This window comes from Strigops habroptila, chromosome 5 (assembly GCF_004027225.2).
Source record: "Strigops habroptila isolate Jane chromosome 5, bStrHab1.2.pri, whole genome shotgun sequence".
Taxonomy (NCBI): Eukaryota; Metazoa; Chordata; class Aves; order Psittaciformes; family Psittacidae; genus Strigops; species Strigops habroptila.
In genome coordinates this window covers 7,039,262-7,057,213 of record NC_044281.2, presented here as the reverse complement: position 1 = coordinate 7,057,213, position 17,952 = coordinate 7,039,262, and the positions used below count along the sequence as shown (strand labels likewise).

General features: G+C 41.3%; 1 protein-coding gene across 4 annotated transcripts in view; it reads right to left on the bottom strand.

Moving 5' to 3' along the window:
* ITGAV (integrin subunit alpha V) overlaps window positions 1-16,897 on the bottom strand; it is a 77,640-nt gene extending 60,743 nt beyond the window's left edge. For 3 of the 4 annotated variants that reach the window (XM_030485511.1, XM_030485509.1, XM_030485510.1), the window contains exons 1-2: window positions 16,362-16,686; window positions 11,356-11,483 (exon numbers count right to left, since the gene is read on the bottom strand). In XM_030485511.1, the coding sequence (XP_030341371.1) occupies window positions 11,356-11,483; window positions 16,362-16,519 (286 nt within the window). In that variant the 5' untranslated portion in view covers window positions 16,520-16,686. Of the gene's footprint in view, window positions 1-11,355; window positions 11,484-16,361 lie in introns of all 4 variants that reach the window. The other variant, XM_030485508.1, reaches the window with a different exon arrangement.
* Between the last annotated feature and the right edge of the window lie 1,055 nt (window positions 16,898-17,952).

Genomic DNA, 17,952 nt, shown 5'->3' with positions numbered 1-17,952 from the left:
TAAGCTAGGACTAATGATTCTGGAAGAAATATTGCCCTGATTAAATTACGTAAGTTTACCTTGGGCCAGAATCAGAACCAAAATTCTTCTATTATTCTACCAAGTTTTAACATCTCTATTCTGAATGTCACTGTAGTGTACAAAGAACAGAAACCAGCATTCTTAAAAACTACCAGTAAAGTGAAAGGGTATTCAGTAACAAAAAGGTTAGAGAGTTTTCCATACAGAAGAATAAGTCAAATAAGGGATAATTTGCCCTGATGTTTGTATGTTAACTGTTCAGTGATCAAGGTTGGTAGAAACAACTTAATGAGTGGTATTCCTGCAAGTGTGAATGTTAAAAGTCTTTAAATTATTTAATGTCTCTTATGTACTTCCACTGGAACAACATTGGAAACTTTGCCAGCTGAGAGAATGAGAAAATGGATGAAACACTCTGGAAAACATCCCTTTTAAAGGAAGACACCGAAATGGCTGATTTACAATGCCTAAAGCTAAAGGAGTCAATGAGGCCAACAGTCATACATCACTTCCACAGACTGCTGGGGAGAATCCCCAAACCCAACTGGCTATGAGTCAGACCTGTGACCACTTGAATCAAAACCTCCTTGCTTGTCTTAGACCCTGTAAAGAATGTTACTTCCTTTAGGAAAATCCCATGAAAAATACAACGAAAGTGATTCTAATCTGCAGAGACAGCCAATACAAGCAAGTATATAGACTATTTTTTGCTCTTAGATTATGCACGTGGCATTCATTTCCACGTTCTAGCATCACAGAGAACTACTACATTTTTTTCTAATTTTATTAAAGGTAATTAAAAAACCCACTTCCTTCTGTCACACACCCTCCTCCCTCCTCCCACTCTCTTATTGAACAGGTGCTAAATGCATGGAGGGCCTGATGATTAGTACATCTGCACAGATTTATGTGCTTGAACATTGTACTATCACCCTTGCACAGAAATGTAGTTTGGAGACCTGCATGTCACCTTCTCATGGTACAGAAAACCAAAACCAGATCAAGATGTATTCCAAATAGGAAATTGTCTTTAGCACACTTCTAAAATCCCTGGTTTATCATTATCTTTTCCCTTCCTCACCTCTAATTCATGAAAATCCACTCAAGGACAGTATTGCTCAAAGAATGCAGTTACATGACTGAGTTTCAGACGAAGCTGCCATCAAAAGGAGCAGCAGTTCCCATTTGCTCCTGGCCATATGTTCCTGCAGGCAGTCTCTGTATTGGCACTACTACCTTCAGTTCACATAGTCCCAACGTGAACCATGTAAGAATGAACGCTATTTAAAAAAAAAAAAAATATTCAGCTGGATCAGACCAACCCAGATAACTGCATAGGGAGGGAAGTAGTGCTATAACCTCCTGGGGAGAAGACAGAAACATATGGATGGGAGCAGTATCTTTTTTGGCAGCATCAGGAACTTAAAATTGGTTTATTCTGCTAATAACCACACCCAAGGTTATGCAGCCTAGAAAGACAGATTTGGCTTCCACCCTCTGTTTGTCCAGCTATTCTTGAATATAAAGAAATCTCTCAGCTTTACTCACCAAAAAACCCTTTAAACAACATAAAACCTGATAATAGTTATGGCATGGCATTTTACACCTTTCTCTACTGTTGGATACTTACACAGCGCTATATATTTATGACTAAAATGAAAGGTAGCATAACAGTTTTATAGCGTAAAGCAGAATCCTATTGTGTTAGGTACACTAAAAATGTCTAGGATGTAAACTTCCCATTTAAGTTTAAACAATAGACAGCAAGTAGAAGGAACGGTCTTGTTACAAGAGCAGGTAAGCAGCCGTTCGGCATTATCAGCAATCTGATTTTATCACAGATGTTAAAGAAATTAGTTAGGGGGTTGCTGATCAGCTTCAAACTGTTGTAGCACAGGAAAGAAACAAAAACTAGAAGCATGAAGACACAAAAACTAGGTAAAGTAGAAAGTACATACACTGGAAACAGGCTTTTCAGATAAAAAATTGCAAACGTTAAATACAGGCCAAATCCGATGTTAACTCTTCCTTAAAAAAGTAACCTTTGTTTACCCACACCCATTCAAAATTCTTCCCAGGAAAACAATGTGTAAACGGATTATGAGCCTTTCCCTCAGATCCAGGAGAGAAACTAATTTTATGAGGAAATCTGGAAAACACCTTGTCATCAAAAATCCCCTTGCTTTAAGTGAGAAACCATTTGGTTTTCTGTTCCTGACTGGGGAAAACAAACATAAAGAACGCTTAAATGGAAGCCCTCACTGAAGAAAATTACCGTTAAATAACATGGTTTAGCTATTCTTTAGAGCTGTCATAGGAAGATACAGGACTGCCTTCAGCATTTGTGTTTTAGTACACATAAAGGGCCTGACTTATTATTTTAGCATGGTATAACTTTTCAGTGGTAGTTAAGAAAATAAAGCACATTTCCCCTCCCCTTTAAAAACAGTACCTACATTAAATGAAGCAAACGGTAATGCCGGTAGGATTCAAACATTCATTCGAACATAAATGGAGGCCAATGTTTTGATGTATTATATGTAAGCCTTATTATTATAACAGTTCTTACAGCCACTGCTGGTTTTCTTGTATTTCTAAATTCTTTCAGAGTGTCTCAAGAATACCTTAGAAATGTCTTTAAAGCCATGATGTATGCAGCCCTGAGGAGGAGGACTTGGGGGGTTGGTTAACAAGAAGCTCACCATGAGCTGTCAGTGTGCACCTGCAGCCCAGAAGGCCAACTGTGTTCTGGGCTGCATCAAAAGGAGCATGACCAGCAAGTCAAAGGAGGTGATTCTACCCCTCTACTCCACTCTCATGAGATGCCCACCTGCAGTACTGTGTTCAGCTCTGGGGCCCCAACACAAGAGGGATGTGGCCCTGTTGGAGCGAGTCCAGAGGAAGCCAGAAAGATGCTGCGGGGGCTGAAGCACTTCTGCTACAGAGACAGGCTGAGAGAGCTGGGCTTGTTCAGCCTGGAGAAGAGAAGGCTTCAGGGAGACCTTAGAGCAGCTCCAGTGCCTAAAGGGGCTACAAGAAATCTAGAGAGGGACTTTTTACAAGAGCCTGTCCTGTAAGGACAGGACAAGGGGGAATAGCTTTAAACTGACAGAGGGGAGATTGAGATGAGATATGAGGAAGAAATTCTTTACTGTGAGGGTGCTGAGGCCCTGGCACAGGGTGCCCAGAAAAGTAGTGGCTGCCCCATCCCTGGCAGTGTTCAAGGCCAGGTTGAATGGGGCTTGGAGCAACCTGGTCTAGTGGGAGGTGCCCCTGCCCACTGCAGGGGGTTGGAATAAGCTTTAAGGTCCCTTCCAACCCAAAGCATTCTATGATTCTATGATTTATAAAAGGCATTCTAACAAATATAACTAGGCAATACAAACTATGTTCTGACTATATTCAATAAAATGTTCAGAACTTTTACACAATGCTATCTGTTGGACTAAAATGCAGCTACTACAGGGACTTGTACTTGATGGGTCATTAATTCCAGGATTATGTCATTTGACCATAGGGTATTATTTTATTTCTGAAAAGACAGTTTATGTCATGGTTTTTCTTTTGCTCTTTCTCACTGTAGTAGACATCACATGATGATTTTATATAACTCTTTCATTAGGGAAAAAGGCTGACATGCCCAGTCAACAGCACTTTGTCTCACCAAGTACTTTCCAGATGGGGTAATGGGGTTGTCAAGGCAGGAATTGCTTTAAAAAGCCATTACGTAGGTGCATTGTTGCTGCTGGACCAATGGAACATTATCACTTTACAGTGTTACAAAGGATTTAAATTTTTAAATTGAAACTAATGTGGAGAGATGCTGGGGAGAAATTGCAGAAAAGGGAAAAAAAATAGTCTAAGCCATCTTCCAAGTATATACTAAAAAGATCAAAAAGTTCTTTCAGTGCTGGATTTTTTTTGTCTTTCAGCTTTGGATAGTTGTTCTTTTTCCAACTTAAATGTTACCACAGAAACAATGGTGTTATCACAAAATTACTGCAGTTGAATAAGTTGTAACTTCCTGCCTGTTTGCATGGTAATGAAAAACCTGAACATTTGCCCCTGATCTTGAGTACCTTATTACCACTTAACTGAAATAATCATGAATGAAGAGGCTGACGAAGCCTAGTTCAGTGTCATCATGCTATAAATACTTAGGAAGTTGTAAAATTTAAATAGTCACAGAATTTCTATCAAAATAAACATCTCCATAACTTTGCCAATTCAAAGACATGATGTTGACCCTTCCAGGTAAATGAAAACTTTACGCAGCTAGCCAAAAGAAAAACAAACTTTTGTTTGTTATTTTGTATTTCTTGTATAAAATACAAGAATCCTGTTTTCATAATATGAGAAATTTACATGGTATAAAGCTAGGTATAAAGCTATCTCCCATCCAAAATCTCAGCTATTTCAACCTTAGTTAATGAGGCAAGAGGGAGTGAGTACAAGCTTATCTTTACTTGAAACTCCCTATGCTGTTCAGCAACCTTGGTTTAGCCACAGTGTTTTGTTAATGACTCAGGGGAACAGAAATACAGAACTTCCCACTAATCCCCTTCCCTCTTCTGAGGAATGAATCCTGCTTTTTTCCCTAGGTGGTGCTGGAACAAAAGCATCCTTTCTTTTTGCCTAATATAAGTTAAGACACTTTTTTTTCCAACTAGTCATACAGTTGAGATCCAGCCACGCATACACACCGAGCCAAGAGTATTCATGCAGGAGTCTACCTAATCACAAAAGCATGAGCATTTTTCCACTGTCAGCTATAACAACATGCGGAGGAGGTTTTATACATTCCAACGCCCTCTTTTGTATTTGGAGCCATAGCCAGAGTCCAAAGCAGACTTCACTTATACCAGCACACACGATAAAGAAAACAACCAAACTTCAGTGAGACTGAGGTAATGATAGATTTAGCAAGATAAATATCAAACCATCTTACTACAAATGAATGAATGGTCTTTGCAAGATTTACTGCTTTATTGTTGACTAAATAAATAACCTTTGAGATTGCAATCCCCATACAGATTGCACCCTAATACCAATAAAACAATCAGCTAAAAATAAAGGAGCACTTTGTTAAAGCATATTTTCACAAAATACCGACCTATGCCACACTTCCTTATCCATCTCCTTATTCCCTAAGTGGAAAGGATGGAGTAACTGCCTCATTTGCACAAAGGATGAAAATCTCCAAGAGACAAATATAAGCTTGTGACACCCACTCCAGTCATAACTTCCCAACATCGGCAAATCTTATGCTGTGCAATCCTATAGCACAAAGCTGCGCAAGGCTGTTAAAATACCCACTTCAAACTAAATAGGTCACAGATAGATACAGCCATGCCAAACTGGTGGTTTAGGCTTCCAAACAAAGCCTCCTATTGTCTACAATCACCCACTTGCAGATGGGAGGGAGACAAACATGGAAACATAAGGAGGAATCAGGAGAGTTTTTTATAAATATTTTCCTTTTCAAAAGCATCTTTCTCCTCTTTTAGCACAGATCAAAATAACCAGTCTTAGAATTTAATCCAAAAATACTTAAGAACAGATCAGTTCTCTAAAATTACTCTGGTGCATCAAAACACATGGGGTGGGGAGAGGAAGGACAGTACAACTGTCAAAGTGATAAAACCTTTGTAGCAAGAGGCTACACTGAATTCTTTTCCAATGCAATAAAAACACACCACAGAGTTGAAAACATTTGAGATGCTGTTAGTGTTTGGTATTCAACAGCTTCTGTAAGTTTCCCCAATCCTGAATTTTAATACCTGAAACAGAGAACGAAAGCAGTAGGGAAAGTTGTTTCCAAAAGCAGGACTGATAATTGAGCAACGCATCAATCGATTTTAGTACGTGTCTCAGAAGAGCAAAACAATACATTGCTTGAGCAAGCAGATCTTCCTGTGCTAAACCTGAAATCTGCAACTCGTTAGCATAGGAGTTCAAAGTTGTTTTATGAGCGTCTTTTTGTTTGTAACAGTTCGTAGAGCTGTCTGCATTTCGTCAGAGTATTCTAAGCGCAGGAGCTCTTCAAACACTCTCAGTACCACATTTTTGGATGCTGACAACGAGCTGTGCTTTCGAGCACAGCACATTCTATGCTGGAGCAGGTACTGATCTAGATTGAAGTTTTCTTTGGAAAACTGGCAGGTTTTTGCAAGAGAAACTTCATAATCACAGAACTGTTTTTGTTACATTTTTATGAAAAGCCATGGGAGCATGAAGATATGCTATGTCTACCAACACATTTCCCACTTCTCTTGGCTGATGAAGAGCTAAGACCCCAAAGATAAAAGGTAAAATAGTATGAATAATGATGAAATTTTTCCCTTTTGGAAAACAAGCACATAGAAAACTCGGTTTATATTAATTTGCTACATATTGCTCACCTGTGTACACTCTGATTAACTCCAACTGATTACATAGGTCTCTGAAGAACTTATTGTTTGTTTGTCAGAATGAAAATTCACAGTGATCCTGCTCTCTAAAATTCCATGGCCAAATAATGAAGGTATTTATCTAGATGTCAGACAACTAGCTGCTATTCCATATATGCCAAACTATAAAATACATAAAACCATAAAGACGTCTTGTTGATTTTCCTAAAAAGCACATTTGACCACCGCTCTGCTCACTGGTTTTGTTGTCTAGCTCAGTGAGCTTTTGATTCTCCTCTTGTACATAAAAATGCATTTAATTTTATATACAAAAAATGGACAACTATGCAAAATAAATATAACTCACAAAACAACCTTTCACTTTTCAAGAATCTATTCCCTGAGCAAGATTGTGGAAATACTTTCAACAATATTTGGTACTATCTATGCAAGCTTTGCTGTGCTAGTCTGTGGAAGGAGAAGAGGGAGAGAGAATAGATGTGTCTTTAAAACAAATGGGTTTGGACCTTCATCTCAAAACTGGTCAGAAACAGAAAGTGTTCTGCTATATTAAGAGCATTCCTTTTACAGTTTTCCCCACAAGAAATATCTCTTTCCTGGAAAAAGGTACTAGGCAACTGGCAGATGAAGCCAACTGTTAGGCTTTCAAAGGGAGGAACCACCTGTCTAGTCAGTTGCGTAGACAGAGCAGTACTAGGGCTCGGCAAGCCGTAAGGGCAGTTTTTTCACCATTTGCTTTCCTAGATTGTTTCTTCTTTACAAGATTCAGAACATTCCCCTATTGCTATGGATTAAAACAAAAAAATAAAGTAAATTTTCAGTCACAAAATTATCTGGTGTGAAGAATGGAGATGAGTGAATACAAATACTTACCCACCTTGACCTATAACTCATGGGTTATGGTAGCTTGAATGTGAAATGTAAAACATCTTGCAAAGGAAAGGATTACTGATCTTGTTTATGCTTATGACAATTTTGAAGAATATACTATCTTGAGAATAAAAAATTCTCTCCCATGCTTGTCCTGAAAAAAATAGAGCCTCCTGCACATTCTGAAACTCTGACAGTTAACTTAGAGGGGAAAAAAATCCAAAGTATTTTACGTAGCAATTCCATTGGAATTGTGGTGATACTGTGGCAGTTGTAGTAAGAAGTCAAATACCAGAACTTTTAGTTTTGTTACAGTGGCATGTTCAGTTACTGAATTGACAAGATAAACAGGAATAAGGGAAAAAAAAAGTTCAGTGCTTATACAGCATTTTTAATTCAACTCTATTTCTACCTACATTTGCAGGATAACCCATTACAGTAACAGATAAAAGGACTGTTTCATATTTCAGTTTTACAACACGATCAACAAAAGCATGCATGTGAACAAGCTTGCTCTGGGGGTTGGTTCCTTTTTAACTTTATGTGCTTCTAAGTGCAAAAGCCAGCCTGAAATACATGCCTAATGATACTTGAAAGCCTTTAAAAAAAATTAATTTTTATTCTAACTTTCTGGCCATAGTCATACAAGCACATGCAGTACAGCTATATGCACCCCTGAATTTGAGGGCATCTTCTATTACACATTTGTTTGGCAATTTTCACATAGTCATAACTGTGTTAAATCAAAGCCAACTGATGTCAATGCTAAAATACTCAGAAGCCCCACAGCAAAGCATCTTTACATTTGGGAAGTGTTCACGTGCAATATAAACATTTTGCCTTCCAAAGCCACCATGTATACCAGAATGTCAAAAGCAATTAGTATAATGTGCACAGAAACACACGCGCACAGACATATCTACAGATTACTCTCTAGTGTATTTTAGTGTAAGCACTGTGCTGGGAGATGTAGGACAAGGGGAGATTCCTCTTCCCTTCACAAACATACTGCTGTTCTAAATGAGAAAATACGTTGTGTAGGAACACAGTAAAAGAACACTTTCAGTCAGCAGTTTAGAAATTGTAATATATGGTTTTGCAAGTGGTTTTTTGTGTTACAGGATGGTGGGAAGGGCAATACATATATTTTCAGCATGAAAGCTGCGAGTTCCGTGAATGGACTTCTATTGCCCGGCTCCTTTCCTGAAAGAGCTGAGTTGTCATGCACAGGAAAGAATAAAGTAGTAAATTTGGCACTACAAGAACTATCAGCTTAATGATTTATTGGTTTCTTCCAGAGAAGCTGAAGTGAGAGTAAATGCAAGTAACAAGCAATGCTGGTATAAGGTAAGGGCTTGAACAACTCCTCCAATTAAACAAAGATTAATACAAAGCAGCTAGAACCTTTTCTCCTGGGCTACATAATAGCTGTTGCATTTGTCTCATGTATATGGCCACAATTCTGTGCTAATATGATATTGAGGCCAAAAGCAAGTGTTTGAAAATAAGACCCAATTCTGCACAGCCACTACCATGCAGCTGAGCTCAGCATGGCCTTTATACAGATGGGGAAGAGAAAAGGACCCATAAAGCTGGAGGAAAGCTTAACTAAAAAAAAACAAGGAATGTTTAAGAAGAGAAAATAATTGAGATAGAAGAAAAAAAACTTGCTTGCTGGACCTCTGTAAAATCCTACTCTTGCATTTATTTTGTGATACAACCATGAGACAAGCAGCCAAACACAACCTCACAGAGTCAGAACATTCCCTTGCTATGTTCACAACACAGAAATGTGGCCTTTTCCTCTCTCTCAGACACGGTGTGCAAGGTGCAGTGGCTTGGCCTGGTCTGGGAGCTGCCAGCTATGCTGTCTGACACAGGGAAGCAGGAGGAGGAATAGGGCCATGCCTTCTAGTAGTTGGAAGTTTGCAACTCCACATATGGAGTTTGGCATCAACAGGTAAACAGAGAAGAGCCACAGGTAAAAATGTCCTCGTTTTCCCAGGTCAGATGTCTCACTAGCTGTACGCAGTTAGAAAAGAACTCTGAAGAATCCATCTAATTAATTATGCAGAACCTGTGCTGCTTTTTCCATTAACAAAACAGTTAAATAATTGGAGGGAAGGAGGGAGGGATGATATAAAAATCTGCCTTGTACTGCAAGGATAAGCAATACCTCTGAAGATACACATCATATTGCACAAATGTTGAAGTAGTGATGGATGAACCTGAATTCTTGTAGAGGCTGCGTTTAATCATCTACCAAAAGCACCTCCGCATTAGCACCAGAAATCAGTGGTCAAATCTTCTGCTCTCCATTTCCTGCAACGTGAAGCACAAGTTGTCCCTAACCCCTGTTTCCTTATGAGGTAGGGGCAGGCAGGGGTGGGGGTTTACACTGTGCTGCCAGTAAGACACTGTCATTGTAACACAGGGAATCAACTGTTCTATTATGCACAAAGAGAAAGACATTTTCTTTTGTCTCAGTACATTTATTATTTTATTATACTGAAACACAATGCCCTTTTTTACCCAGAGAATAATTGACAAATGCATTATTTCCCAATTCATTGCCACAAAGCTGGAATGAGTTAAAATGTGCCTGAAAAATCCTCTTAAGCCATTGTGACCTGCTGTTTTTACTGTTAAACTTTGAGCAATTAACATCCATTACTCACTATACCATATACTTTAAGCACAGATGAACAGCAAAGCAGCCTGTCCTCTGCATCTATTTACTCTGCCTGGCATATGGAATGCAAATGTTCACACTGTAAGCAGATAAATGCGCTGTAATTCCCACATGAAGATGCATCTAGAACCTACACATGTGGTTCATCTTTCCCTACCAGAAGTTTTTTGGCTATTACATTAGTGGTGATTATTAATCAGGGACACAGCTTACTAGAGATCTTAAGTATATGGCAGAAACATTTCTCTAGAGTGAAGTACAGAGACTGATAATGACTTAGGGTCATTATCAGCCTCTATGTCTACTACCATTAGACACTACTATTTTTATTTTGCAAAAGAACTGGTAACATGTTTCAGAAAAATACATGGAGATTTCAGAAATCTAATCACCAACATTTTGCAGTATATTTTGACAATGGAATTGCAAGAAGAGCTTCTCCGCTGTATTGTACACAATTTACGAAGGCCACATAAATCTAACAGCCTTTAGACTACCAAGTCAAAATTCCAATGGAGGCAACAATGAATTATAACCAACTAGACCTTAAAAGGACAGGTGCTTCCTCTGCCCTGCCACATGGGTCTTGCTAATCCACTCCCATGACACAGAAAGGTTTTTCCGCTGCCCTGAAACATGCTGTGGAAAACAGGATTCAACACTGAATGGCTTGAGCAGAAAAGCACATGCAGTGCGTTCTTATACAACCTGCCACAGCCTGTGGAAATACTGTGTGTACCAGAGCATGAAGACCAAGTGAAATGTTTAAAGTCAGCACTGCTGCTGCTCAGCTTTAGTACACTTCAGAAATGGATAAGTAATGCCTCTGGCCGGAGGCGCCCTGACTGCTGCTATCACAAATATCACAAATAATATGAACCTATATCTGAGGGGGGGGAAGTAATAAAAACTTCCACTGTTTGACGTTTATACTCCCAGTTTCAGATTAAACTTCCGAGTACTTCTGCCTATACCATCTTTGCTGATATTAAATAATATCTTTCCTCACATGCCATGTTCTTAATAGGTAAGAACACCCTTAGGGTTTGTTGTGAATTAGGTTGCTAAATGTTTTAGGACTGCTGGAAAGTACAGAGGAGAAATATAAATTGGTTAAAACAAAGGAAGAATAACGTATGCTCACTCAGGCTTTCAGCACATAACAAGGACAACAGAATTCTAAAACAGAGGAGAGAAAAAAGAAAAAACAAATACCAAGTGTTGACTAGTTGCTAGTCCAAGAACAGCTGCATTCACATCGACCACCAAGAAATCGCATGTGAATCCGAATCTCTTCTGCTCCCTCACGCTAGGGTTAGAGCAGAGACAGCCCATCTCCCCTCACAACGAGCTACGTGTTACCTGTGGAGTCAAATACAATCGGCTGGCAGTTTCTGTTGGAATTCCAGTTACATTTGAGCACCTGGCCTCCTTCTACAATGTTGTGCTGGGTAGTGTTTGCTTTTGGAGCTCCCACCAGAAGAAATACCCTGCAGTAAAAAGAAACAAAACAAAGGTTTTGACACCTAAGGCACACACATTGTTACTTTACAATATCTGAACAGTTAATAAAGCAAAAGCCTTGCCCATTCAAATTTAAATCTGACAAGAACAACTTTGAGTTTCAGAGAAATTCATCTTAGGTTTTAGGACTTGGGTCCCTCTTTCCTGTAAGCAAAAGCTGGCAAACAAACCCCACCAACATTTACCAAAAAGATGAGGGACAATTGAATTATTCTGTCCTACTTAAAATGACATTTAAAAACGAGATAAACACTTTTATAATCGGGTCTGGGTTTTTTTTTTTCCTTTTCAAATATACATATATACGCAGCCGAACAGGAAATTATGTAGTTCTGTAATGTAAGAAAGTAACCAGCTGGCATCATTTCTGGTTAATTTTGTGCCTAAGAGTAATTCAAGGAAGTCAGTAAAAAATGGAAACAACGTATAAACAAACCAGCAGTGCTTCTGAGCTCAGAAGGTACAAAGTGGTGAGTCAGCCTAGTACTAGGCAAACACTTTTTAAAAGAATCTCCAAGTACCCAAGTGATGATCAACCACAGGTGTGTGCACTAATGCATCTTTACTGAAATTCATTACATAGTAATCATCGTCTTTTTAAGATCTGTTTGGCTTTTATAAATCTCTGCTTATATTGTTACATGCATTCTGAGCAGGAACTGTTACAAGGTTGTGCCTGTAAGGTGGTAAAATTCACAAGCTGCCAAGTAAGCAACAGACTGAATAAAGAACTCACAGCAAACAAGGTTCTTAGCATCTTCCAACAGGCTATTAACATCTTCCAGGAACTGTAACACTTCCAAAACATACTGGATTCATCAGCACTTTCCTGAGGTAGTAAATTTGAAGTACAAAGACATAGAGAAGACAAAACTAAATGCTTCCTTTCATCAGCATCTGCTCTGTTGCTTCCATTTAGACTGTTTACGAGAGAAACTAGCTTGTAAGAGCAAGTCTCACCATCCCATATCAGGCACTACGGTTAGTTTTGAAATTCGTTTAGCTGAACAAGCTGCAAGACTGGTTGAAGAGAATGTTTACAGGTAGGCAGATCCAGGCTTACCAAACTGGCTCTGGTTTTCACAGTCATCTCCCAGACTTCACTTTAGTACAGAGCTAAGTTTATATTTCTTAACATGTAAATACCAGGTATAAACAGGTGGTACCTCATTAAAGCTCAATTTATCTGCAGACCAACAGAAGCCACTAGTTCTCAACCGTGCAATTTTTCAGAAGCTTAAAAATTTCCCAGTGTGAACCTGGATAGAAAAATCCAGGCTAGTTGGCAATCCATTTGTCTTCCTTAGCTGCCATTCAAGATTTCAAGAAGAATTTGAAATGCTTTAATCAACTTAAAATGTTCTCTCTGGGCACAGCATAATGCTAAGTAAAAAAACACAGCCATTATTATAATTACAATCTATTAAACAAGTGGTAACTTGCCTTCCACTTTACTCTTACATCACTAGCTTTTGATAAGCCCCCTCAAATTAAATACTTGTTTTAAAAAAATAAATCATTCCTATTCTAATCATATATTTTAACGCTTTCTTACGATAATCTCTGTGAAGATTTATTAAAAAGATTACCAAGAAAGAAATCATTATGTGACTCCACAAAGGTTTAGACACCACTTCTCCCAAAGCAAAAAAACCCAAACATTTTTCTCATCACAGACCAAATGAGCAGATTTTGTGATAGGTCTTATAGTAACTTGCAAATCAGAGGCAGATAAGCCTCTAGTCCACATACTTTGTGAAAGGGACAACAGAGGGAAAATTGTTCTTTCCATAGGAATACACCAGCTATGATTCGATACTGCCCACCTCCACATGATGCAGCACAATGCTGCAGATGAAACTGGGAGTGTATTGACAGAGGATGTCAGTTCAGCTTTGGTTGGTGCACTTACAGCAATAATCACTCACCAGTGCTTTGCCATGGGCCAATAACAAGAAACTGGTATTTCCATGTACTTGTAAACTGAAAGGCAGACTATCTAATGCAATTCTTTTAAACCATGACATGTATGAGAAGCCTTTTCTAGTTTTTATAAGGTTATGTTCAGCAACTTCATATTATATGCCCTCTACCAGGCATCACATAGCACGCTGATACAAGACTACTGGAACAGAGCTTTAATACTGGACTCCTAAATATGCTTTATTTTGGTATCCAGCAGGTCAAAATACACTAAGAAACAGCAGCTTGAGCATTCAGGAACTAATAACCCTCCTTTGTTGTCAGACTAGTGAATCCAAATAGCCTTAGCTCAACTAAATTCACGCAATCTCTAGTACTCATATGAAGAAGAGGCGATAAATACAATTTCACCAAAGCAACAACAGAGGTGTAGGAACCAAGTGACACACAACACTCAGTAGAACCCATATAACAAGGCTCATTTTACTAAGCACCTTTTGCTAATCATGCTGCAAAATGGCTCACTCAGTTTTCTACCTGACATTCAACTGCAGGCATCACTGAGCTCACTGTTCACCACCACCCTTCCTTCCCTTCCAACAATTCCAAGTGATCTGCAGGGCTCCCAGTCAGCAGCGGGTGTTTTGATCTTCCTTGAAGGATGTGGTACACCAGGTATGGCTGGAAGACACTGCATTCAAGTCTTTCTCGCTACTTCAAGAGGCAAAACACCAGTCCAATAGGCATGAACTCTAACACCATTAGAGCCTGTTCCTGTAAAATTTGCATAGCTACTTTGTTCCAATTATGAGCTTGAATTTAAGCACTAGGGGGTGCAGCACCAGGGTTTCGCTTACCAGATACACAGTAACTTCTAATCACACCAAACAACTCAGAAGAGCATTCCTTTAAAGATATAAAGCTGCCTGAAAACCACTAGTGTTCCAAGTTACTAAAAGAAAAAAAGCCAACAGTGTTTTCTTTTACAGCCATGCACTTTGAGGTCACTAGCTATTACAAAAATAATCGAAAGGTTCCAAACAGTGATTTCAACAAGATCTGGGTCACATAGGTCCTGTATCAGAAAGCAAGGAAGAAAGTTTACTACCTGCATTTACCAGTCTCCTGATAACTTTTTGCAGTTACAGATACCAACTTAAAAATAAAAGGAGGGACACAAATAGAATCTCTTTTCTTAAGCATTGAGACTTAAACAGGATTAAGATAGCACGGAAAGATGTTGCAACACACACAAGTCAAGACAGGATGACTTCTAATATTGTAGACAATAAAGAAATGCAAATAAGGCCAGGCTGATGTATTGCAAAAAGGCTTGCTCAATAGCCGTAAAATTTGTTCATAAGGTTTTATGAGTTAGAGAGAGAAATCCCCTCAGCATGACAGCAGCCAGCAGCCTTTTCAGCTTTACAGTCATTTCTTAAGATAGGAAAGGAGGAGGAAAAGTGACAAAAGCTGGATCTTAATGTAGCCCGCGCTTGAGAAATGCAGACTATGCAACACCAGGACTTTGAAGTTAGTGCAACAACTATTCAAAAGTCTGAAACACACCAGCTTCTGCTTAGTTGTCATGTAACATAAAATGGGAACATATTCAGGAAGCAGATGCAGAGAGTATTTACATAGAACTTCTTCTGCAGAGTCAGCAACAGCTTCGTGACCCACAGACACAGTGCAACCCATATGAGGCACTTCTGCAAAGAGCAGCCAAAAAAAGAGAACAGCGGAAATTCTGAGATTTCATGGGACAAAGCCTCAGGTGTGAGACATAATGAAGCAAAATGCCATACCTCCATCTTTCTACGCTCCATTTATCACCACCGCTAGTTGCATAAGCCACGGACTGATAAGGCTATTTAGAAAACCTAGCAATGCAGTTTGTGCCACGTTCGGGAGCCCACCTCCCAGTGAGAGGGCCTTAGCAGGCAGAGCCACTCTAGACCAGGAGGACATGGAGCTGAGCTGGGAGGTGGCATGGCTCTGCCCCACAGTGCCCGTGCCTGTGCACACCAGACAGTGCCAGGGTCCTGCCACAGCGACCCCATTTTGTGTGGGCTACCATGGCCACTGGAGCTGCTAGCACAGAGGGGACAGGCATGGCTCGGCACTGCCGTTCATGAAATCATCACAACTGCATCATGAAATCACAGAATAGTTTGTGTTGGAAGGGACCTTAAAGCTCATCTAGTTCCAACCTCCTGCCACGGGCAGGGACACCTTCCACTAGAGCAGGTTGCTCCAAGCCCCTGTGTCCAACCTGGCCTTGAACACTGCCAGGGATGGGGCAGCCACAGCTTCTCTGGGCACCCTGTGCCAGGCGCCTTACCACTCTCACAGTAAAGAATTTCTTCCTCATATCTTACCTCAACCTCCCCTCTGTCAGTTTAAAACCATTCCCCCTTCTCCTGTCCCTCCATGCCCCTGTAAAAAGCCCCTCTCCAGGTTTCTTGTTGGCCCCTTTAGGCACTGGAAGCTGCTCTAAGATCTCCTCGAAGCCTTCTCTTCTCCAGGCTGAACAAGTCCAGCTCTCTCAGCCTGTCTCCACAGCAGAAGTGCTCCAGCCCGCTGGTCAGCTGCGCTCGGCACTGGGCCCGAGCGAACGGCTCCCATCAATGAACCGCTTCGAGTCTCCTCCGAGAACCGTCCAGGCGTGTGCTCTGCCGTGTGAGCTACGGGGAGCAGCCCGGTCGCTGACACGGGGGGGGTTCTCCCGGTCCCGCATCGCCCTCCCGCACCTCGCCGGGACAACGGCAACCTCGGCCCCCAGCCCGCCAGAGAGAACGGAGCAAAGGAAAGGAAGGAAAGGAGCCACCGGGTCGAGCTCCGCGTCCCCCCGGGGAGCGGAAGCCCCGGCAGAGGCCGGCCGGGAGCGCCTCGGTGGGCAGAAGGGGGCGGGCACTTACGAGGACGGGTCGGGAGCGAAGAAGTCCACGGCGAAGCCGAAGTAGCTGCCCTGAGGGCCCGAGTACACGGCCGGGCGCTCCACGTCCAGGTTGAAGGCGCCGCCCGGGGCCAGCGCGCCGCCCAGCAGCGCCAGCAACCGCAGCCACGGCCCCACCATGGCCCGACCCGGCAGGAGCGAAGCGAAGAGGATGGGTGCGGAGAGGCCGCGCGTTTCCCGCGTCCGGCAGCGGGGAGGGGAATCACTTCCTCCCGCCCTGCGCCCAATTCCCTTCTCTCCGCGGGACAGGAGCGGCAGGAAGGAGAAGCGGCATCATGTGGTGCCGGAGGCGGGCCCTGCCCTGCGCCGCACCGGGCCCGGTCGGGCTTCAGGGCCGCTCCCTCCCTCCCGCCCGCCCCGCCCTCCCTCCCTGCCTGCTGCGGGCACGGCCCGGTCTAGCTGTGGGGGCGCTGGTGCCCGGCCAGGGAGAGGCCCCCCGCCGGGGTTGGAGTGACAGCTGCGGTTCAGATGGGCGGGAGGGAAGGCACCCGAGCCCTTAAGAGTTTATGCTGGACGCCAAGGTCAGAGAAGCACCAGGAGTAAGAAGAGGGGGGGCATATCTATAGTTCGTCTTACAACGTCATCCTTGGTAAAACCTTCTCAGTAAAGCCTTTCTTGCAAATTTCTGTTAACACAAGCAAAGAGGCATATTTCCCATATCCATAGTTCGTCTTACGCTTGATGAGGCGTTTTTCCTCATCATTGAGGAAAAAACCCATCGTTTTTCAAATTAATGGAATAGTAAACGAAGTAGTTTAAAATCACAGGGTCACCACAGAGCCCCGCAGCGTGTTCTACAGAGATTATGCTGAGGCCTCGAACAAAAGTGATGAACTCTAGCAAAACAGCTACAAGATGATGAAAATCCTACCAAAAGGGGCTTGTTTGAAGAATCGAAGTTACACATCAGCTGGAGTGTCTTTCCAAAAGACTGCTATAACTCTCCCCCAAACTTTTGAACTGGATATGGGAACCACTAGTGACATTTTGGACTTTTATTCTATGAAAGATCATTTTACTTTGAAATCTATTAAATTGACTGTGCATGGACTTCTACAGGCTCAGTTCTAAAACACATCAGGCGCATCAGGTAAAGCCAACAAGGGTCAGAGTGAGCAGAATTAGAAGCTGCTTATTTAGAATCTTTTCTTTGCAAAACCATCACTAAAACAATCAGGAATACTGGTGGGCAAGTGACTACAGCCAGAAGCATAGTGTTTGTGAAAAAACTGCTAGTTAACCTTTTGAAGAGAGACATGATTTAACAACCATGAAGTATTCCTGAAGTTTTGACACAATTGGCTTAATTCAATAGAGACAAAGTAGCATACTGAAACTTTGAACTAGGTGCATTTAACATTGCCTGTTTTCTTTACATTTTAATGAATTGTTCCTTCAAAGAACTGAAAAAATAAATAAATAAAAATGCTAGTATCAGTTTCCTGTTTTCCCTTGGAGTGCAAATTTACAGTCACTGTTGGGTTTGGTTTGTTCTTTCTTTTAATAATGTCTGATCAGCCTACATTCACTGATAGCATGGTATTTAGGCTTAC